Source organism: Felis catus, chromosome A2 (assembly GCF_018350175.1).
Source record: "Felis catus isolate Fca126 chromosome A2, F.catus_Fca126_mat1.0, whole genome shotgun sequence".
Taxonomy (NCBI): Eukaryota; Metazoa; Chordata; class Mammalia; order Carnivora; family Felidae; genus Felis; species Felis catus.
Genome location: NC_058369.1, coordinates 37514618 through 37539257, shown reverse-complemented (window position 1 = coordinate 37539257; position 24640 = coordinate 37514618). Strand labels below are relative to the sequence as shown.

General features: G+C 37.3%; 1 protein-coding gene across 2 annotated transcripts in view; it reads left to right on the top strand.

Moving 5' to 3' along the window:
• MDFIC2 (MyoD family inhibitor domain containing 2) overlaps positions 1-24640 on the top strand; it is a 114551-nt gene that overhangs the window by 46913 nt on the left and 42998 nt on the right. Inside the window, exon 2 of one of the 2 annotated variants that reach the window (XM_045051864.1) lies at positions 20702-20740. The exons of the other annotated variant lie outside the window; for it this stretch is intronic. Within the exon in view, the coding sequence (XP_044907799.1) occupies positions 20702-20740 (39 nt within the window). The remainder of the gene's footprint in view (positions 1-20701; positions 20741-24640) is intronic. 2 annotated transcript variants of the gene reach the window in all.

The window sequence follows — 24640 nt, the reverse complement described above, 5'->3', positions numbered from 1 at the left end:
TTGAGTTGTTTCTCAGCTTTACATTTCATTTTTCATTACAAAAGTGACAAGTTCACTGTTAGAATATGCCCAAAAATTTTTTTAAGAAAAAAAATATCAACTACAGCTACCCAGTGGCAGCATTTTTATGTGCTTCCTTGTAATTTTCCATTTTATTGGATAAATAACATTGTATTTCTAGTTTCCTGTTTTTCTATTGATGACTGTTTAATAACTTTAAAGTGTTCGGTATTTAAAACAGGCTTAAATGCACACTCATACATAAATATTTAACTGAACAGTTTCTTCTTATTTTCTATAAATTTCCAGTAGCTCAGAGTTGGGTTAGAGCATATGAGTATTTTAAAAGATTGTGCCAATCAGTACTCTGCGTCTGCACACAACAGAAATACAAAATTGCTAATTTTAAAATGAGACTCTACTGGCGCTTATGACTGGATACTCTAGAGCATGGTCTACAGTTATGGTTGCATCTAGAGTGTGTGTGCGTATGTGTGTCTATGTTTACATGTGTTGTGTGTGTTCTCAAAGAATTTTCTTGGAAAGTACTTAAGAACTTTTCTTTGAGAATATGTAAGTTCTGTGAATATTTAATATTTAAATTTTTTTCCATATATGAGTTGCCTTTTTATTTTCTTAATGGTGTCTTCCAAAGAGAAGACAGTTTTAATTGTGATAAGCGTGATTTATTCATTGTACTTATAATTCATGCTTTTGGTTTCTTAAGAAATCTTTGCAGGGGTGCCTGGGTGGCTCAGTCAGTTAAGTGTCCAACTTTGGCTCAGGTCATGATCTCACGGTCCGTGACTTCAAGCCCTGTGTCGGGCTCTGTGCTGATAGCTCAGAGCCTGGAGCCTGTTTCAGATTCTGTGTCTCCCTCTTTCACTCTCCTCCCCTGCTCATGCTTTGTCTCTCTCTTCTCACAAAATAAATAAATGTTAAAAAAAAAAAAAGAAATCTTTGCATATCCTGATGTTCGAGCTGCAAAAGTGTGCCATCTATGATTTATTCTAGACAATGACAGTTTCTGCATTTATAACTATAACAAATTTGAGGTTAGTTTTTTTGTGTATCATTTGAGATGAAAAGTTGGGATTTATGTAATCTGTCCATATGAATATCCAGATATTGTAGTACCAATTGTTGAAAAGACTCACCATTTCACTCATTGCATTACCCTGGCATCTTTGTCAAAAATCAACCATTTTAGTCAAAAATCAACCATTTAGTAGGCTTCAGTATAAAGGTCTTACACATACATCCTTAAATTTATTTCTCAGTATTTCATGGTTTTTGATGCTATTGTAAGTGACATTTTCTTCAAATTTATTTTTCAATTTCTCTCCTTCCCTCTCCTTTTCTTCCTCCTTTCTTCTTTCCATCTTACAACTCTGCTTGTCTGTGATTATTTTTTTTTCATTGACTTCTGCCACAAATCTATGGTCTTCAAGAGCAAATATGGCCACTGAAAGCCCTAAGCCTATTCCCCTAAAGTTCATCATCCAAAGAGAAGAGGTTATTCCCTGTTAGCTCTATCAATAAATTCCCAAAGAAGTGTCCTCAAAGCGCCCTGATAAAAAGTGGTAAGAATTTGGGAAGAGTTTGCCAAAGAAACCTCTTCTCAATATTGATGGAGGGTGCTGGGAAGACAAAAATCATAGGTAATGAGGTTCTCCACAATAATCATGACATATATTATCAAATTACTTTCTAGAAAAGTTATGCTGGTTTACCCTTTCGTAAACACCGTACAAATATTCTCTTTCCTCTTTCATAATCTATGCCCTACGATGTTTATTTTCACCATGAAATCTCTAAATTTTAGAGTACATACCAGTTGTTTTCCCCTCCACTGATGTTGCCTTCTTATTTACTTAACCCACAATTTCCTTGGGTTTCACAGAAGGGACAAGCTTTAATCCATTTCCCAAGGAAATGAAAGCATCTGCTAAAATCCCAGTATCCATCTAAAGAAGTTTATTTAAGCTTCTAGTTGTTAACAAAGGGGAAATAGTCTATCGACTTTGAATTGCAATAGCATATTAGGATATTAAACATGTTAGCAGCTCTTAACTTGAAAGCAAATGATTAATGGGGTAATGTCTCACAGTCAGAATAAACTAAAAGACCAATAATGTCATTGGACCCTTTTCATTGCTTCTTCATACTTCTAAAAAAGAAGGGACATATCCCACAAATTTAGGCTTTCCTGTACAACGCATTATTTAATTTATGGGTGGAAGAGGCAGTGACGTAGGTTTTCCAATATCGTATTAATTTCTTGAAAGTCACCTGAGTTCGAATATACAACCCTTAGAAGAACTGACTGAACAATTGGGTCCCAAGATCCAAGAGTTAATATACTTCCCTAAATTATAATTGGAATCATAAGCTTTGAATAGTTACAACTTACAGTCCACATTCCATCTTAAAGAAACCTTAGAAATTAGTTTATACAAGAGAACATCATAGGAAGGGTTGATAAGGAGGCCAAACCATGTCTTTCAAAGAACCAGTACACTTCTGTATGTCCCAGAAAACTTGTAACATAGATACACATTATCTCGATTTGTATAAAGTGGTTTTATTTTTACTAGCAACAATTTATAATATAATTAAGGTTTTAAGGTTTCCATCTTAATTACTAGGACCCATTTTATTTTGTTTTATGTTACTTATTATTTTTTTAATATGAAATTTATTGTCAAATTGGCTCCTCCCAACAGGGCTCCTCCCAACAGATGCCCTCCTCAAAACCCATCACCCACCCTCCCCACCCTCCCACCACCCATCAACCCTCAGATTGTTCTCAGTTTTTAAGGCTCTTAAAAACTAGGACCCATTTTAAAGAGTTTCCTTATCATGGAGAAATTAACAGATAAAACTCTTTGACCTGGCTGCTTCCTGACCCATTACTTAGATTACTTAGATCCTGCCCCATTACTGAATTCTCAATACATTATTACTATTTGTACTGAAAATAAATTGGGGGTGGTATTATGACATCTGTAAATTAGCTCCATTTTCATGGAGTCAGAAGAGGGGGGACTTCCTGATTCTAAAGAATGCATTTTTAAAATTTCACTAATTCTCCGGGCAGTAAAGTTTCGTTTTCTTCATAAAATGTCCAGGATCTACAAATTCCATATAACCAAGGTGCTAGCACACTTTCCAAAGTGACAGAGGCTTCCATCAATGGATGTGCATTGTTCCCTAATTCCCAGTGTGAATTCAGAGGGTACAAAAAGAGTTGAGGAATAGGACACTTGGATGGTCACAAATCACAGAAACAGTACGTTCCTGCCCTATCTGCTTGTTATGAACCAAATGTCAAGAACAGCCCACACTCATTTTTGGTCCTTTTATTTGTGTAGTTGTGATGCCTTATAAAATTACAAAATATTTCTCATAGTTTTGTTTCACAAAGAAAAATGACCAGTCATTAATATAATCTATTTTTTTTAACATTTATTTACTTTTGAGATACAAGAGAGACAGAGTGTGAACCGCGAAGGGGCAGAGAGAGAGGAGACAGAATCTGAAGCAGGCTCCAGGCTTCGAACAGTCAGCACAGAGCCTGATGCAGGGCTCAAACCCACGAACCGTGACATCATGACCCGAGCTGAAGTCGGATACTTAACTGACTGAGCCATCCAGGCACCCCAATATAATCTATTTTTAATCTTATAGTTTACTAATACTTTAAATTCCTTTTACTCTTCTTTGTAATGACCTCTCTCAAAATGCCTTCCATGCCACCAAAGGACCAGAATAATTGAAGATCTCCATGCTCACTATTTTGATTAATTGCACTGTGTACCTTTAATTGGTCCCTCACCTTTCCATGCATGTCTCTCTTCTTCAAGCTAGTTCCCATTCATTCCAAAGACTATTACTATAGAGGTGCCTGACTGGTCCAGCTGGTTAAGCTTCCGACTTCCGCTCGGGTCATGACCTCATAGTTTGTGCGTTCAAGCCCTACCTCTGGCTCTGTGCTGACAGCTCAGAGCCTGGAGCCTGCTTCGGATTCTGTGTCTCCCTCTCTCTCTGTCCCTTCCCTGCTTGCCTTGTGTCCCTCTCTATCTCTTAAAAGTGAATAAACATTAAAAAAAAATTTTAAGTATATTACTATAACCCTACAGGAAATAATCTATGTTCTAAGTCTATTACTGGTGGAATGCACAAGAATATTATGAAAACATTAAAGAGAAATGTTAAAGTGGGAAAAAATAGAGACCAGTGCCTATAATAACCTCTAATTTTTTAAATAAAAATGGAGAATGTTACATATGCATAAATCATGCATAGAAGAATATGGAAAATCAATCACAGTTTAACTACTACTAATGACTGGACATCCCCATTGAGGCAGAGTGGATGAGAGATGACAGGACTCCTAATTTCATTTTAGAATCTCAAGATTTTTGATCACTGATTTCAAAGAAGAAAATTGCTTTTCACTTTTTGATTTTTAAGTGCACTACCTCTGCCCCTTCACCATTGGGGGAAATGGACTTTTATTTATTGTTCCAAAGCCTTCTAAGTGAAAACTAATTTTCCCCAATGTTTGGTGGAAGGAAAGCCCAAAAAAGTCTATTTGTCCTTTTATATCCTGTGTATCTAAGGTGGATTATGTTATTTCCATTCATACTCACATCTGTTTATAATAATGTAAAACTTGCATAAACCAAAATAATAATTTAGAATAATTGCACAGATTGCATAAAAATAAGCAATTTTAGAATGTCTGGGATTGAGCGCTTTTTTTTTCTTCAGATTCTTTTAAATAGTCATAAAATATGACTTTAATATATCCATTAAATTCAACAGAGTTCAAATAAAGAATTTACAGCTGTTAAAATCATGCAATTTGACACTAATGTTTTATCATTACTATTTAGCATATAATTTTTTTAAACCCAAACTAGGTTTTGTTATGTACAATTGCCATGAAAATGTAATATTCTGAAAAGGATATTAAAAATTTAAGTCTGTCTACTAAACACCTGTTATGTGAATCAGACTCTACAGATTAATCTTATTGCTGCATTGTTAACCTCTTTTTTATTCTCCGGAACTACTTCTATTATACCAATGATCGGAATAGAAATTCTCCTGGATTTTGTTTTGTTTTGTCTTTGGACATGATTTTGGATTTTTAATATATTTAATTATTGTTATCTCCTGGAGCAGAATTTCTTTTTTCTTTTAGGTATATGTTTTGCACGAGTTGCAACCCCTTCTCTAAATGGGTTATAGCATATGCTGGTTGAAGGTTTTATGTTATCTTGCTCTTTTTCATTTATTTTTTTTTCTCCTTAGCACTTACAACAATCTGAAATACTCTTCAGTTTACATATTTACCTTCTTTTACGGTATATTTCATGAACTAGGATATTAATTCCATGAAGATTTTTGTTTGTCTTATTTATTATTGTATCCACAGAATCTGTAATAGTTCCTGGTACACAGTGGGTATCCAAAAAAAAATTTTTTTTTGAATAAACAAAAGGCAATACAGGGCCTGTATGACAAAACCAGTTGGAGCCCAATGGCTACCTCTTACAAACGGGGCACATGTTCTCCAGTTTACCATGGATGTCACACTCCTATTACCTGGCCCACTTTATTGATTTATGTTCTTTTCCTGGCTTTGCTTAACTTTTGAGATTGTAACTCTTGAATCATACTTCTAACCTATTACTCTCCAACCTATCATAAGTGAACTACTTAACTTAATAATCCGTTTGAAAGATATTATTATAATAGCTTATATTATCAGCCGAGACTTGCCCCCCACTCCCATCACCCATTAAGAAAAGGTCATGTATCGATTCATGAGAGGTTTATGGAACACTGGTACGCCCCACCATACCCCAGCGGTAAATCACAGCATGGGATATATATATGTTAAGCCTAAGTGATATATTGGGTAAGAGTTCTACCCAGACTATGTATCTCCACTTCATAAATTATTTTAGGTTTGCAAAAACATTGTATTTTGTTCTATTTCACCAAGTAACAGGTTTGGGCACTGATCAATTACACATGACGCATAGTTTATTGAAGCTTTTCAAACCTATATATGCTAAAGTCAAACGTATCTTCAAAGCTAGCATAGAGCCAAAAGACTTCATCAAGAACAATGGAGATGTCTTCCTTTAGATCAGCTCCTTCTCACCTATGCAGAATGTGATGTTTTGAAAACACTGATTAAGGAACCAGAACTGGGCCCACTGTATCAGTCAGATATTGTCGTAATAATATTGCATAACAAACCACCCAAAAATTTCAAGGGCAGATGACAAAGAGAATTTATTTCTGGTGCAAGCAAGATATGCAGTATCTTTTTATTTTTTTTATTTTTTAGTGTTTATTTTTCGCAGAAAGAATTCGAGTGGGGGTGGGGCAGAGAGAGAGGGAGACAGAGAATCCTAGGCAGGCTCTTCACTATCAGTGCAAAGCCCAACAAGGGGCTCAAACGCACTAACCAAGGGATCATGACCTGAGCCAAAGTCAGACGCTCAACCAATTGAGTCACCCAGGTACCCCAAGATATGCAAGTCAGCTGCAGCTGGGTTCATCTAGGCTGGGTGCAGAAGGGCTCAGGTCAAAGTTACAGAATGGGTCCAGGTCTGCTCCACAGGTCTCTCATCATCCTGGGACCAACAACTTTTTAGGCATGATATTCTCAATGCAAAAGGTAGGAGCTCCTATTTGCAAGTACACTGCTCTTATTATAGTTTTCATCTTGGCCAAGTGGTGAGACAACACTAAATTCTCCAAACAGAAGCAGGGATGTATACTCCACCCAACAAAAGCCAGAGCAAGGGCCTGCAGAGAAAATGCTATTTGAGGGAGTGAAAAGTTTTGAGAAATCAATCAATCTAATATATCAACTATTATATAAAAGTAGACAGGGACCTGATGTGTCTATATTCTCAGGCCTCAGTATGCAGAGTCAGATCAAATTAGATGCTGGTGGCGCCCATAGTAAGGCATAGTAAGGCATAGTAAGACGGTTTGTCTTATTTACTATTGTACCCACAGAACCGATAACAGTTCCTGGCACACAGGAGGTGTATCAACATTGTATCAACATTGGCTGGGAAGACTGAAGACTGCAGGTGAATCACTTCACCCCTGGACATTAAGTTCTAAGAACTCAGGTCGTAGAGCTGGCACTCTCCAAAGCCCAGGCCTCTCAAAATCCTGAGACAGCAATAACCACAGAGCCTGAGGAATCATTTGGTCTCCAGAGACGTGGGCAGAAACCACCTTTTTGCAATTTCTCTAATGGAATCACAATCAGCCATGAGGCTATTGTGGAATAAGTCTCCCCTGGGTATTACAAGTTTGGCTTAATGAATACAATTCAATAGCACCACAGCATAGTCTCTATGTCTTTCCAGCATGGTGATTTCACCAAATATTACTTTTAATCAAACCACATTGGGACAGGTCATTATTTTTTAGTTTATCTTTCTCTAGATTAAACTTTACAGAAGATCACTGTTTCAGCCAAACATGCTATATAGTTTTGATATAGCCTTCTTATTATTTGACAGTCGGCCCATTAAACCTAGCTTCCTCTGCAAAGAACTGCGTGCTGAAGAAGAAATGCATATGTTTATGTCAATAAATCCAAAGGGAACACAGTATTTTCTTGGTCCCAAACTGCAAGATGCTTCCAGGACAAACGAAGAATTGCCAGTGGAAACTCTGGATATTGGTATTTGGAGTGTAGTGGGGAAGCTGGAAATTTTTGTGAAATCAAAACATACAGTAATTTAAAATTGCACACATTCACAGAACAAACCTTTGCCAAACTGGCTGCTCAGAGACTATTTTTCCACCCAAATAGTTTAATGGCTTTTAAGTATTAGTTGAAAATATTTACCACCAAGTTGAAGGAATGTCCCAGAATTGATTGAATTTGGTTGGAAAACATTCTGAGTGTTTTTTTCCAAAGATTCATTATGAAGAAAAAACAATGTTTTCTTGTCAATAACAATAAAACCTGAAACAGGCTGTGACTTCTTTTCAATGACCTGAAAACTGTCACTGACCTCAATAAAATTACAAGGAATGTATACATCATGGACTAAGCAGAATTAATAAATGAGAAAGATTTGGGGCATTAGCTACACAAGATGAGAAGAATTAAGAGACCCAACTGAAGAAGTTGCAAGAAAGTGCTAAAACTTCAAATCGCTCAAAATATGTATTGAACAGAGGAAATTAACCAGCAACAAATTGGAGGGAAAAAATCCCTTGGCTTAAAAAACGAAATAGAAGAAGGGACATAAAATTTGCAGAACCTAATCATTCCCTTTGTTTAAAAACAATAATTTAAGAATAAAAGAAAAAAAAAAAAACAAAGCCAGAAGTTCTGTCTTGACTTTCAAATGAAATAGTTCAACATTAGCTGGACTAGTAGATCTAATTATGTGCTATAACATAAGCCACTTGGTGTACTGTTCTTTTTTTTTTTTTTTTTTTTTTTGCCAGAAAAACACTCCAGCCCCCTCAGGAATGTTTTTCATTAGAGTTAGCAAATAAAGGAATTTTAGTTCTTTATTTTATGACCACTGGCATCGGTGGTTACAATTTAAATAACTACCGTATCTTAGCAACTCTAATCTTAACAAAATAAATACAGCAAGGAGCAAACAGGCTCCATGCCACACTAGTGTCTCATCAACATCCAAAAAAGGGAAAGGGGGAAATAAACGGAGGATGACTCTCATCGTGCTGGTACTCTGGGCTTGGCAGCTTTCCTGTGGCCAAAAACATTACATTTCTTTCCATTTTCACAGCAGGGGCACCTGCAGTGATACATTTTTTTTTTTTTAATTCACTTAGACCTACAGGGGCAGGCATGAAAGAGAGAGAGGATAGGGTGATTAATCAAAAAAGAAAGATGTAAAGGGAAAAATTGAAACCTAATTATTTTCTTCCCCCTTTTCTTTTGGGACATGGTTGTCACAACAATGGTCGCATCTGGTAGTCGTCTCCTACAATGCATCTAAACCAATGCTCATACTTGGGCAACATGATTAAGTTCCTTCCCTTAAACACGAAAGGCTGAAGTAGCAACAAATTATGACTAAAATAAGAAAGAAGTCTTTCGATAAATCTTGAGTGAGTGAATGAATGAAACCTGTTCTGTGCTTTCAAACCGGGTAGGAAATATCAAAGACACAAAGCTTTTGAAACCACTTCCTACCTAAAGTGTGACTGATGTAAATTAAACCCTTGTTCTATTTGGTCTAACCACACACACCAGTCTGAAGTCAACCTGAGGCTATGCATTTTACAGAGAAGATCAGGAACTCTATGGTTTGATGGGCTTGAAGAGGGACCTCCATACCATGATTTTCTAGCTATGTGAACTTCTAACAGTACATTTAACATTTCTGGTATTCAGTTTCTTCTTTAGCCAAATGGGATAAAACTCCACAGGGGGGAAAAAAACATGACTGTGATGTTGTCCACTGGCATAATATATGTAAAACTACCTAGTCCATTTCCTTATAAGTTGATTTATCATCCAAAAAGTTAATTCACTTTCTTTCTCTTGATTTTCTTTCATCTGAGTCATAGAGGTTACCACCAGCAAACATATCACAAATGGCACCCAACTCAGTACAATCCTGTTTTATTTTAGCCAGGTTTATCACCACTCTCCAGAATGTTCAGCTATTGAATGCTTTGATTCATTAACTTTTGAATTTGTTACATCCTACCCATCTCTAATTACAAACTGACACATCGCTTAAGCTTTCATTACCTCTTGCCTGGACTATTGATTGTAAGAGCCTAAACATTGCTCTTCTAACCTAATCTTGCCCCTTCCAATCTGCTGCCAGGATTCCCTTTCTAAATTTGACCATTTTCCTGCTTTAAATTCTCCTTTTTATGACGCTCAAGACCTCCAAGTTCTGAGTTATGCCTCTTTCTCGAGTCCTGTTTTCTGGAATTCTTACTACACTGAACCTTACTCTTGTTTCCAGGAGAAACAAGTTGTCTCCTTTTGATGCTGCTTCCTAAGTCAAAACTCTGGTACACAAAATGGTTTTTGTAACTTTTTTGGCCAGTTGATAAATTCTTTCTGAACCAAATTCAAGCATTATCTCCCTAGTGAAGACACTCCTGCAACTGCATTATAAGGTTGATAACATTCTGTGTCAGACCATGTCTGTATAAGATTCTATGTCTTTTATAAATTTTTTTTAACGTTTATTTATTTTTGAGACAGAGAGAGACACAGCGTGAACGGGGGAGGGGCAGAGAGAGAGGGAGACACAGAATCAGAAGCAGGCTCCAGGCTCTGAGCCATCAGCCCAGAGCCCGACGCGGGGCTCGAACTCACGGACCGCGAGATCGTGACCTGAGCTGAAGTCGGATGCTCAACCGACTGAGCCACCCAGGCGCCCCTAAGATTCTATGTCTTTTTTTTTCAACGTTTATTTATTTTTGGGACAGAGAGAGACAGAGCATGAACGGGGGAGGGGCAGAGAGAGAGGGAGACACAGAATCGGAAACAGGCTCCAGGCTCCGAGCCATCAGCCCAGAGCCCGACGCGGGGCTCAAACTCACCAACCGCGAGATCGTGACCTGGCTGAAGTCGGACGCTTAACCGACTGCGCCACCCAGGCGCCCCTAAGATTCTATGTCTTTAGCACACTTCATTACAATATGCTGCAATCATTTGCTTCCTTGTATATCTTCCCCATTAGGCCATGAGTCAAAGAGTCCTGAGATCATGAGGTACCTGGCTGGCTTAGTCGCTAGAGCATGTGACTCTTGATCTTGGAGTTGTGAGTTTGAGCCCCACATTGGATGTAGAGATTACTTACAAAATAAGTAAAAATTAAAAATTGAAAAAACAACAACAAAGAGTCCTGAGGTCAGAGATATGGTTTAGAATTCCCATTATCTGGGGGAAAAAGTGCCTGACTATAGAAGATGCTTAATGTTAGTCCATCTCCTCCATCAGTCTTCTCCCTAGGCTTTAAGTAATAAAAAGATGGGTTTAATTGGCTTCTTTGGACTTTTAGTTTGATTATCTTAACTTTATTAATGTAATGTCTAAACTAATCTTAAAAAAAGAGTAAGCTTCCCTGCAACACACACACACACACACACACACACACACACACACACCAGAAACTTACACTGAAAAAAAAAAAAAAAACAACCCAGAGATTTGATGTTATTTTTGTGCTTGATGAATACCTCTGGTTTCCGCTTTCCCGATAACCATAATCCTATTCCGTGTGTTTGTAATCTTGAATTGTCTTTAAGGATCTATCTCACTCTGCTTCTAGTTACCCTTACTGTACGCCTCTCTCACTTTATACTGTATTTCTTTAGGAAATATCCATAGCACGTTTACAATAAAAACAAAATCAATAATAATGATGATAGGGATGAAAAGACTTACTGTTTGCTATTAAAGCATCATAAAATTTCAAATTTTAAAAGAGATATAATGTTACAATTTTAACACAACAGAGTTGCACCTTTGCAACTTTGCTTCCAAAGTTAGTTCAGTACCTAAGATAAAAATTCTATATACTTAAAGTCCTCTGAGAAAATTCTTAACTCCTTCCTATAATAGATAATATACATTCCACAATAAAGAATAGATATGAAGTGCACAAGAGTATACTTAAATATCTTAAGTTTAATGTTTCTATAATATACCTTTCCTGGTGGGGTTAAAAACATACCTCACTAATTCTCCCCATCTCCAGGAGAATGACCATTAACCATCCAGACCTAATCTAGTCCCATCCTTGTAAGAAATACTGCCAGAGAAATACTGCCTATACCTCACTGCTGTATCAGTATGACATTTCACTCTGTGTATGTTGAAGAATATCTCAAAATAGAAATTAAGATGTAGAGAGAAAATTATCATTAAGTCTGAAAAGGAGGAAAAGGAGAGAAGGTTAGAAGAAAGGAGAGAAAATAAATTCAATGGTCAGAGAATAAATTTATTGAAGCAATATGGATTGAGCTCCTACCGTCTGCTTGGGATCATAATTTGTTCTCAGGAAAATAAATTTTAAAGTATTGTTTATCCTTTATGGGCAGTCAAGGAGACAGATAGGCATGCAGCAATTATTATGATATATCCTGAGCCTTATATTGTTCAAACGTATTCTTTCCAGGAACTATACTCACAGCTTTTAGCAAAGTCATGTCTGAATCTAATATTATGAATTACTATTCTGTAAGGAGGAGAAGAGTTTTACAAAATTTTAAATTGGTGAGTTTAAGAATAACAAAAAGATAAAAGGCTATTTTTTCTCTAAAAACTTTCTTTACCCCAATTATAAAACACTTTCTGAAGAGTACACAAAGCCCTGTTTTTATAGTTAGGCTTGCCAGATTAAATACAGAACGCCTCGCTCAATTTACATTTCATATAAATAAGGCAAATGTTTAAAATATTAAGTATGTACTACATACTGCATGGGACATACTTCTACAAAAACTTATGCATTGTTTGCCTGAAATTCAAATTTAACTGAGCATCCTGTAATTTTATTTGTTAAATCTGATGACCCTATATTTAGGGGTGCCCATCCAGTCATCAGGCTCTTCCCTCTCAGTTTACTGTGTGTGGTTTTAACTGAAACAATGGATCCCACGGTGATACAAAGCAGCCTACTTGCCCTTGTGTTTACAACAGCACTGTTTTTCAAGTATGCAGATTCAGACAACTATGTTCCCTGCTTACTTTCCTAAACTGCTTCTGGTTTGTCACACAGGTAACAAAGCGTGACCTTTATCCTTTTCTTCTTCCTGAAGAAAACAAATTTTCTAGAGGGGTAAAAATTTCAAAAATTAAAAATGACTATGAACTACTCCAGAATCCTAAGCCTGTCAATGCTTTGTGCTTTTAAACAGTTGCCATGGTTTACCCCAGAAGCATCTGCATATTTCTGTGGGTTTTTTCACGGTGTGTAGTGAACTTTGATATCTTTGGGGAATAAAAGAAGTCTTTATCTACACATATATATTTAACAATGCAAGTTATTGTTATATAAATGTAGGCTGTTGTCAATTTCAGCTCCCTGCCATATCAGAAGAACAAAGCAGGCAGGAGGAGCAAGGAGATGATCTAATATGCCTACGCTAATAACAAAGCCAGTGTCCTAAATTGGCAATGGCAGCCCTCTTCTGCGGAGATTGTTTTTAACACCAGCAGTAGACATTTAAAAAAAATTGGATGGTGACAGGAAGAGTACATTTTAAATTGTCAACCTTCATGATGTCCTTTTGAAGAATAGCAATTACATAACTCAGGGAGCTTTATTTTGCATTTGAAAAAAATATATATATAAAGCAGTTTGCAGTGTTATGCAAGACTCCATATTCAGAATTCTTTGTGGAAATCGAAGTTACTTTTCCTTTACTATCATCTTTTGTCCTTTTATTACTCAATTGTTAGTTAAGGTTGAAATCAATATTAAGTATTAGTACAAAATTAAAACTGTTTTCCAGTTAATTTATTAACAGATTCACTTGAAGAAGCTGTCAGCCATACGGCATTTCTTAATCATATTTGAGGTCCAGTTTGTAATTTTCTCAGGGTCACCCACCTTTCTTCATCTCTATGGTATTAAACGAGTTTGCTAATAATATTGTAAAATGTTGTGGAAGTTTTAAGTTGCATCCTCTTAAGCTGTGAGAGAAAAATGTTATGCAAAAGTAATTTTATATCACTAAAATGTCATTTGGTCTTTTTTTCTAATTCTCTTCTTCTTTTGAAATAATTTTAGCAAAAAAAAAAAACTCTTAGAAAAATACAGACTTAATACCACGAGAAACGTATTGCAAGTACCCTAAATAGTTAATGTATTTTCTAAATGAATGATTTAAAATAGCTATTAAAGGAGAGGAAATGAGCTTAGGTTTCTAGTAATGACTTCTCCTCTTCAAAATGAAATCTGTAAATCCCTGATTGCAATTCCAAATCCCCAAAGGACCAACAGTTCTGGGACCAGGGCTCACTGGCTTTATGTCTAATAGCACCAGATAAGTAGCATGATTTTTATATATGTAATTTGGGAGAATATTCAGAATTTATAGACCTGGAGACAATTTATGAATGAATTTCCTTTTTAAAGTACATTATTCTAAAAATCAACTTTTCCACCCAAATGGTAAGCAGAGCACATAGGAATGTGAGAGGCATGGATATATACGTACAGAGACATATGTATATGTATTTATATATGCATGCACACACATGCACAAAATATAAGTAGCATCTTATTCATAAGAGCATAATGATTCAGGCTGTGATTGTTAATAAAAATGCATTTCTAACCATCAACTTTGAGTCTATTATTCTAAGTTAATTGCATTTGCCCTAAAGAGACTTACAGCTGGCTGCCAGCCTGTTTGTGTCAGTTCCATTTTATCCATCAGTCAATCTTGTCTTGTTATATCCCATATATTGATCAAATAGATTTGTTAGCATACCTCCACCGCTTTCACAGCTTTTAAAAAACTAAAGAATAATCTCAATACGATTATCAGATGAGTGTGACTACTTCATTCGTTTGCGTGTTATCTTCATCGCAATTTCAGTGGCAAATAGATGCCCTTTGGAGAGGCCCATAAGACTGCCATTAAAGTACAACAGAGGCAACACTCTAGGAAGCACTAAGAAAAACTGAAACGAGAGTTAAATGCGTAAGTCTCCACTGCAGTGGTGAGTGGCATCCAGCTTTTCAGGGGGAACAGAGGTTACTCATCGTGGTAAACATGAATTCTCTACCGGAGTGCATCACAGAGGAGAAAGCATCTTGTTAAAATTCGTCCTCCGAAGAGGTGTATTATTAGGTGGTGAAGTGGATTAAAGAAATAAATGGGCACCATGTTCCCATTTGCACCAAAGAAAACCAGGGAGGGGGACGGAAGAGCAGAGAGGTTAGGGTAGAAAAGTAGTTAAGGTGGAAAATCTGAGAAGAATTAGAATCTTCCCTATGTGAGTCAAGTTGCTTAGAGGGGAGATAAAAGGCATCACAGGGTGAGGAGATAATTAGCAGATCAGAAGCAAAGCAGTTAAAAGGTGACCCTTACCTCCTCTGTTACTCAGTCTAAGAAACTATAGACAATTATTACAGTATTTTCTCCAGGGATGTGTGATACAGTTCCTCCAAATATCCTCCAAGATACAAAGCTCTCTCGGCATTGTCATTGCGTTGCTTGAGTTCAGTGCTTTTTATGGAAAATCCTTTACATCACGCCAGCCTTGTCTTTCAACCTTGCTTTAGATCAGTGATTCTCAAATGGGGTGATTTCACACCCCCCCCAGGGGACATTAGGAACACATGGAGGCATTGGGGGAAGGTGCTACAGGCATCTGGGGGGTGGAGGCCAGGGACGCTGCTACAGAGCCCACCCTGCACAGGGCGGTCCCCCACAACCCAGAATGATCCTGCCCCAAATGACAATAGTGCTGAAGTTAAGAAACCCTGCTTTCTCGATGGATGACTGAAATGTACTTAAAGCTAAAAAACAAAACTACATCACAGTTCAGCAGCAGTGCGGTGAGTAGGATTTAAGCAACTCTGAGAAGGCACAGAGCAGGAGAGCCGCCGCACAAAGAATTTCACACTTGCCTATTAAATAATACAATTCATTACCTAGACCCCAGGAACAGTTGAGCAAAATGCAACCCCAATTTTGAGCAGAACAAAGAAAAATGAAAATCATTGCCTGATAGAAGACATTTCAAAGACCTCCAAGACAAACCAACTGAAAAATCCCCCATAAAAAGACTCAGCAAGAAAATTGTGTCACAGTCCCTAATCCTCAACAGACCTTAACAAGATGCTCATGAGCCAAAGACTCATGTCTGCAGAAGACAAAAGACAGAGGAAGCAATGCGGTCTAGGGAAGGATTATCATTAAGAGGCAGGAGAAAGATAAAACAGATTCCTCAACCTTACAATTAGGATTCCTAAAAATAATAACCAGAAACGTGCTAGAAACCGTGTCACGATAACTGTTATAGCTTTACTGCTCCTGGGGAAATTAATATTTAGGTGAGGTCTGGAGCAATATTTTTAAAACCTTTATTTCTGATGGATGCTTTTTTACCCCACCTGACCAGACACTCCTGTCACCAAACCACTCCCTGGCACAGATGGCCAAGACATTTGCTTTTTCAAATACTCCATATTTCCACAGCCACCCACCAGACAAAAATTAGATTACCAATGCTTGTGTAAACTTTCCAAGCTCTGACACAATAAGATTCCAGGAAATGTACATGCACAGCTAAAAGCAGCATTATACATAATGCACTGTAATTCCAACAGACAAGTTGCTATCTTCGATAGATATACACATTTTCCATGCCAAACACATGAACGTCAATACATTTTTCTCAAGTTAAAATGGAAACCATTTAACAGATATAATGGGCACAATGAATTTCATTTTGCATTACTAATGAAGCAGCAGCGAAGGAGGGAAGCTTTGGCAAGGATTGCAATGGGACCAAGAAAAACAGGAAACAACTTAGAAGCTGTCATTGGTGTCCAAGTTATTGCCCCAAAGCATGGTCATGGAACCCAGGGGATACTGAAATTTCATATTCTCAAAAATATAATTCCACCTAAACAAATTTTCTGCTTACGGGGGAAAACGGTTAAAAAAATGGACAGAATAGTTGGCTGCATTTATGCAAAAAGACCCAGAGAGCGTCCCCTGGTATTTTTCCCTCCATTCCTGAAGAGATGTTACACTCTATTCAGGAGTCTAAAGGAGATGCATATCCCACGAGATGCTTTTTCCTCACTGTTATAAAAATGTCAAAAACAGCAATACACATCATTGGCTCTTACCTGTATCTCAAGTCTTACTGGCATCTTACTTTATGAAGTCATTGCACACGGAAGGTTTGTGTGTGTGTGCTATCTACTAGATTTAGGTAATAAACTCTAAAGCCCTAAACAAATGTTATTATGCAGTTTAGAAGGAAGGTTTTGAGCACAGGGTTATTGGAATCAGGCAAACCTCAATTCTAGGCCCATCGCCACGGCTTATGAACTGAGTGAGCTTGGGTAACTGACTCGGGCAAAGTTTCGGTTTTTCCATCTGTAAAATGGGTACACGCTCCCCATGTTAATCATTTTTACAAAGGAAGAAATGGGCCATGTGGGTAAAGCATTAGGTATCTTAATGTCTAGCGGCAGCAGGGACATGACTCAATACTCCGGCCTCTCCTGGGTTTAAATCCCTGCTATCACAGCTGTCTGGCTGTGTGAGTTTTGGTTAGTCAGCCACACTAAATCTCAGTTTCCTCATCTCTGAAACGAGGATAGGAATAGTAACAATTACTTCTAGGATTGTTATGAGGACTGAAATCATAAAAATAAAGGGCTTTGCAGTTCCTTATATAAAGCTCATTACATTTTAATCATAATCATTCTTCCTCTCGTATTTACAAAGGGGATAGAAACATCTCTGGTATTAGGCTCCTACATAATTGGGGAAAGTATCTCCAAATGTAAACGCATATACAGAGAAAGACTTGGAAAGAAACCAACTGGAAGGCGAGGCTGAGACTGTCTCCATTATGTTTGTCATGAGTTCCAGCAGTGATTTGCTTTTCCTGGATTTTATTTTTGCCTTTAGAAAACAAAAACACATCTCTCCACTGGAAAAGTGGAACACGACAATATTCAGGAATATCAGACTGAGCACTGTTTCCAAACTATCCCCACTCCCAGCAACTGATGACTTGTTTCCATTAATGTATTATGTGGCACCTCAACTAAATGCAGAAGGCAATAGCTTCACAGTCCCATGGCTAAAAACGTTGTGACAGCAAATTGGTTTTGAAGCATAAAGAACAGTGGACACACAAAAAAATGAAGAACATCTTTGGCTGTGAAAGGTCAAGATGAGTTAGTAAGCTATTAACTTGGCTCATTTTTCAAACTTTAACGAGAAATATTCAGTGTTTCCACACTGCTTATCAAGATCCTGATTCTGTCATCTTTCAGGCCTAGATTACTGAAATTTTTAGAACACCACTTAATATCTTAATTGTTAAATTACAGGGGGGTGCCCTGGAGGATGAAAATAACTCCACCTTTTAGCTTGTTTCCATCTTCCCAGGCAGAATCAACTTTTCCAAATGAAGGGCTTCTAAGGTGCACCATGTTTAGCCAGATGAAAGATAAACCAGATTGGCATGACAGTCAGCAATGGAAAGACAAACAAATTAAGTACTTATAATTAAAGCTGGAGGAATAAAAGAATTCACACTTTCTTAGAGCTATTATTTCAGACAGTCTGGTGTCAGAATTAAAAGCCAACCAGTGCATCTGTTTATATTGCCAAGGATTTTTCACAGAAAGAAGGGCTAGGAAACACATATTTTTTAATTAGGGTCCAAATTCCAAAGAACACCAAAAAAATAGTATGTCAAAAATATATGTTCTTGTGATTTGTATTGTTCAATGTCTAAACAAAGACAAAAAAATTATGTTTCTTCCTTCTCCTTCATGAACACAAGTGAAAGAATAAAAAAAAAAAAAAGTAATTCTGTTGCTTTGGCCACAGACTCCTTTTTCTGGTATCCTTCTTGCTTCTGGCTTAACTACTGCTTTTCTTTCCCAGGATGAAATAATATAGGAAAAGCCTATTAAGGAAGGCTTCATTCACACAGAAGGTTCACCAGGATGGCTGGGTTACCAAGACTTAAAAGCTGAGTTACAATGGCCACCTAAAATGACCGTTTTCCACTTTAAAGTACATCTTTTATTTTAAAATTTTGAGTTAGCTCTTTGCTTATGTTGAGCTTTGAATGAAAGAAAGCCCTCTTTAAAAATCTCTGTTCATGTATAGAACATCGTAATACTAGAATCTATCACTCACCTATTTGGACCTCTCACCCAGTAAATTGGAAGCGTTTCAAATCCTCTTGGTCAATTGGAAAAAAAGAAATCAAAATATAGCGTAGTATTCTGTATACTAAAGTTAAAAGACTTCGTTCCCTCATATATTTATCCAACAATAATTATTGATCATCTAGTATTTGCTATATACTGGCTCACTGTTGGGAAATACCGAGTCGAACAAGACAGCACTACATCTAGCATATCATCATAACACTACGATGGTCCAATCTCTAACAGATGGACCACTAGGGTGGTCCAGTCTCTAACACAAGATATACAGCCTTCTGGAGAAACATTTACCTGTAAAAGGGGGCCGACATAGACTTGAGAGATAATTGGCCCTTATCTTTTCCTTGATGGAAGAGGAAACTAAGATATGGAAAGCTTGAGTCACATAATCATGGTGCTTTTTAGTGGAAAAATCACAGGACTGGAATTCACGTGTCCAAACTCAAATCTCATGCTCTTTCTGTATCAATATACTTCACCCCCAAAATGACCGCTTTCCCCAAAACAATAACACGAGGCCATAAATGTCAAGACAGTGGACTAAAAGTCGGAAATGTGCTTTGAGAAGAGAGAACAGTCAGTAACCATCCTAATTTTATGGCATTACAGATGGTGGAGAAGGATGGTTTAGAAGTCATACCCAAATGGATTCTAATCTTACATCTATTAAACTAACCAGCCAGGGCACACTGGGCAAGACTGGAACTCTGAGAGTCATTTGGATTTTTTAAAAGTTTTCAAATCAGGATAACGATGTTTACATGAAAGGAATAAATTCCATGAGACAGTGGAATTGAGTAGGTAGTCAATATAGATAAGTTCCCGTCTCCCTCTTCTCACCGACGTAAATTGAATAAAACTGATAAAAGACCAGGTCAGCAGAAACCACATTTCAGTTTTTTGATTTCTAACCAGTCATTTTAGCATAAGATCCAGCCTCCAATTTTAAGCCATTTTTGTAGATCATTTTTGGCATACCTTCACAAAATTAAACATTTCCATTCTGTGAACATTTTGGGAGTTAGAAAGCAGAGACTAAACAATTAAATTTAGAGAATTTCATCACCATACATCCTCTAAAAAGAGATGGGAAGAAAATAGAGTCAGAAGAAATATTTAAAATTAATTAAACCTTCTATGTAATTTTCTGAGTCTCTCTCCATTATAGGGCATACAAATTCAACTAGCTTAGGTAAAAGGAATTTGGACACTCACTTATCTAGGATATCCAGGAGTAGACAAGCTTCAGGAATAAGGAAATCAAGGGACCCAAATGATGAATTAAGTGTCCTGTCTTTACCTTCTTTTCTCAGCCATTTGACCCTTGTTTTGGCTTTACTCTCAGACTTCCTACCCATGGCGGGGAAGTGAGCTTCCGTCAATCACAAGGCAATATTATCTTTCCAGCTCACAAGAGAGGAGTCAAGCCTCACTCCTGGCATGCTTACCTCAAGTTGGAGGGATCATCCCCATTGGTACAAGCTGAGTCTCATAACCATCCCACAACAAACTGCTACGGGTAGCCAATGGAGAACTAGGGTTACCATGTTTCTGTGCACGGAGCCAGGGTGGGCAAGGCCATTCTACTCAAGCTACATGCAGGTCCTCCATTGAAAGATAGGGTTCTCTTTCCTGAAAAAGAAAACGGGGGTGGGGAAGGATCTTGGAAAGGCAAAAACAAAGCAAAATAACAACAGCAAACAATGGATATCCAGGTGAATCATTCTTTTTAACTTCTTTGCTTTTAGGATTATCCAGCTCACGTCAAAATCCTCTTGGAGACCCTGGTAGGTTCATCCCTATTTCTTTGTAACAGATTCCTATACTGACTGATGGGTACTTTGGATACAACATGATAGGGGAAGAAGTCCATCTTTGTTCCTGTCCATGATACAGTTGACACAGCATTGACATGCACATCATCATCAAATATCGACATTAGTCAAGGCACAGAGACATGTTTTTCCCTTGAGGGTGCTTACAGCCTATCTATGCATACATGTTAGACAACAAAAGTTAAAAATCATGTATTTGTTTATGCAAGACAGAGATTCAGAATATACCATACACGGAGAGAACCCTATGTTTAGCTTTGTGGGAGTATAAAAACCTCAGTCTCTGTCCTCAAAATTGGGGAATCTGTTAAAAATATCACTTTAATCTGAAGTTAGCACAGAGGACTCCAAGTACAAGTTAACATTTGAACTGGGTTTAGAGGATAAGTAGAAGTTTCACTGAAATAGGAAAAGAGGTACGCACAAAGAGGCCAAAAGAGGAAAAGTTTGGAATGTGTTTTCTCATTCAGGTAAAAGATCATGCATCTGAAAGGGATGAACAATAAACATCAAGGTAGCTTTTAAGAATTCACCAACAGGCGCACCTGGGTGGCTTAGTCGGTTAGCATCCGACTTCAGCTCAGGTGGTGATCTCACGGTTTGTGAGTTCGAGCCCCATGTCGAGATCTGTGCTGAAAGCTCAGAGCCTGGAGCCTGCTTCCAGTTCTGTGTCTCCCTGTCTCTCTGCCCCTCCCCTGCTCATGCTCTGTCTCTCTCTGTCTCAAAAATAAATAAAAATATTTTTAAAAATTTAAAAAATTTAAAAAAAAGAATTCACCAACAAAATCTGCGTAAACATGTTACAGAGCTTCAGTATGCGGCCAGACTGTGCAGTTGACTTCTAGGAAGAGGCAGATCTGAAGGAGCACTCCCTCCAAGATGTATTAATAAGGGGAACATTCCAGGGGCGCCTGGGTGGCTCAGTCGGGTAAGCGTCTGACTTCAGCTCAGGTCATGATCTCACGGTTTGTGGGTTTGAGCTCCGCGTTGGGCTCTGTGCTGACAGGTCAGAGCCTGGAGCCGGCTTCAGATTCTGGGTGTCCCTCTATCTCTGTTCCTCCCCCCACTTGTGCTCTCTATCTCTCAAAAAGAAATGAACATTAAATTAAAAAAAAAATAAGGGCAACATTCCAGTTTCACATTAATAAATACAGTAACGTGCATTTATGTAAAGTAAAAGTCAAACGTACGTTTGTTCATGAATGTAAGCAAAAGGTCTATAAAGAGTTTTCCCAACCTGATGATAGGAATCACCTCTGTTAAGAATAGTAAGAATGGGCAAGCATCAGTGGTGAAGTAGGGATTCTGATTTTAACTTTACACTTCTGTGCTGCTTAAGTTTTTTTTTTTACAATAAAAATTTATCTACATGTTGCTTGCATAATAAATATATACTGTTTCATAAAAGAAAGTTTTCTATTAAAATAAGGGTCAACTTACTAGCAGGATAAGGTATCTGGTCTTTAAAAAATTAACATTATTTTTGTTTCAATGGGGCAGGTAGCTAATAACTTGAGGAACTGATTAGGAAGAATAATATTTTGCAGGTGGCATTATCTTAGAGCCCATAAGCAAATAAGGATGTAGAGCTCTTTGGAAGTTGTTAAAATATATAATACATATTCTCTGTATGTGTGTATGTATGTGTATATATATATGTGTGTATATATATATATATATATATATATATATATATATATAAATTAAATGTACAGGTCAGACATATATATACACACACACTCACACACACACACAAACACACACACACACACACATATATATATATAAATTAAATGTACAGGTAAGACATATATATTTTATACAGGTGGCTATTTTAAATGTGCATGTATAATAAATAAGTATATAAGAGTAAATATATAATGTATATATGAATGAACACTAAGAGAAGGAAAGAAGACTAGTTTTGTTTGTTTTTTTTTAAACATAGGGATTTAAAGCATCAAAGACATGTCTTAAGCATATTCTTTTGGGAGTTATCTTCAAGACAGCAAATCTGGATCTGGGGTCACAGTGAGCTGAGTCTGATTTCAGTTTAGATTTGGTGGTGATCTACATGAAGAAGATAGTTGAAAAAATGAATGAAGTTAAAATATCCTCAGGGATTAAATGAGGTCAGCAAAGGAAAGGGGGAAGAGAACTGAACCCAAGGCTTTGGGAAAGATCATCCGTTAAGAGAAGGGGAACAATTCATTTGCTCACTCATTCACAACTAAAATTTTTGAGGTTTTGAGGACAGAAAGGAGAAGAAAGCAGCATGGAGACTGCCCATAGGGAGTTTATAGCCACTGGAATGAATGCAAATACTAACATTAATGGAGACTTTACTGCCTCTGCAAGGGCACGAAGCATCACATCAACCTTTAGAACAACATTACTGTTACCTCCTTTCAAAGTATGAAGAAAGGGGCACTTTGTCCTAAGTCGTACAGCACTGAAGTGTCAGGGACTTGATCTGAACCCTCCACCACAAAGGTGAGACAAAGATGAGTTTCATTTACATGGGGATGAAAATCAATTGTGAGGGACAAGAGAATGAATGGATAATGAAGTACTATGTGTCAAGGACTTCTCTGAGGAAACAGATGGAAAAATTAATGCGAGAAGGATCTGGGACTATGGTACATCTAGGCACACATGCAGAGGGAGGAAGGAGGCAATAGAGTGAAATTCAAAATACAGGGAAGGGGAATAATGTGGATAAAGACATGTCTTGTGTATGGTGAAGAAATAAGGACGCATCTCCTGGATGTATACATTCACTTTTAAAAGGAGGAGGGCCTCTTCTCTGACAGGGTATGGAAAATGTAAAGGAACATACAGATATTTCAGTTAAATAGAATCACAGCAAACTCTAACAATAAGATCTTATATATATATTTTGTGGAGGGGGAGTGTTTCCTCATTTTTAAATGTTTTTTTAATTTTTTTTAATTTTTAGTATTTATTTAAGAATAAGTGACAGGGGCGCCGGCAGGGGCTCAGTCGGTTGAGCGTCCGACCATCTCAGGTCACGATCTCACGGTTCGTGGGTCCGAGCCCCGTGTTGGGCTCTGTGCGGACAGCTCAGAGCCTGAAGCCTGCTTCGGATTCTGGGTCTCCCCTCTCTCTGTGCCCCTCTCCTGCTCATGCTCTCTCTCTGTCTCTCAAAAGTGAATAAAGATTTAAAAAAAGAATAAGTGACATACAACACTGCATTAGTTTCAGGTACACAACATAGTGATTCTATATTTACATACACTACAAATTTGTTACAATATATTTTACTACATTTCCTAGGCTGTACATTTCATTGACATGTCTTTCTAACTGGAAGATGGTACTTCTTAATTCATTTCACCTATTTTATCCATCCTGAATACTCTCATGCCCTGTGGCATCAGTTTGTTGTCTGTATCTATGAGCCTGTTTCTGTTTTGTTTTATTTGTTACTTTCTTCAGTTTAAATTCCACATCTAAGTAAAATCATATGGTGTTTGTCTTCCCTGACTTATTTCATACAGCTAATACCCTCTAGGTCCATCCATGTTGTTGCAAGTGGCAAGATTTTATTCTTTTGTATGGCCAAGTAATATTCCACCCATGTGTGTATATACACCATATCTTCTTTATCCAGTCATCTACTGATGGATATTTAGGCTGTTTCCACATCTTGGCTGTTGCAAATAACATTGTGATAATCATAGAGGTGCGTTATCTTTTCAAATTAGTGTTTTCAGGGTTTTTTTTGTCGTTGTTGCATAAATACATACAAGAAGCTGGATTGTCTAGTTGTTCTATTTTTAATTTTTTTAGGAACTTCCATACTGTTTTCCTTTGGACTGCACTAATTTA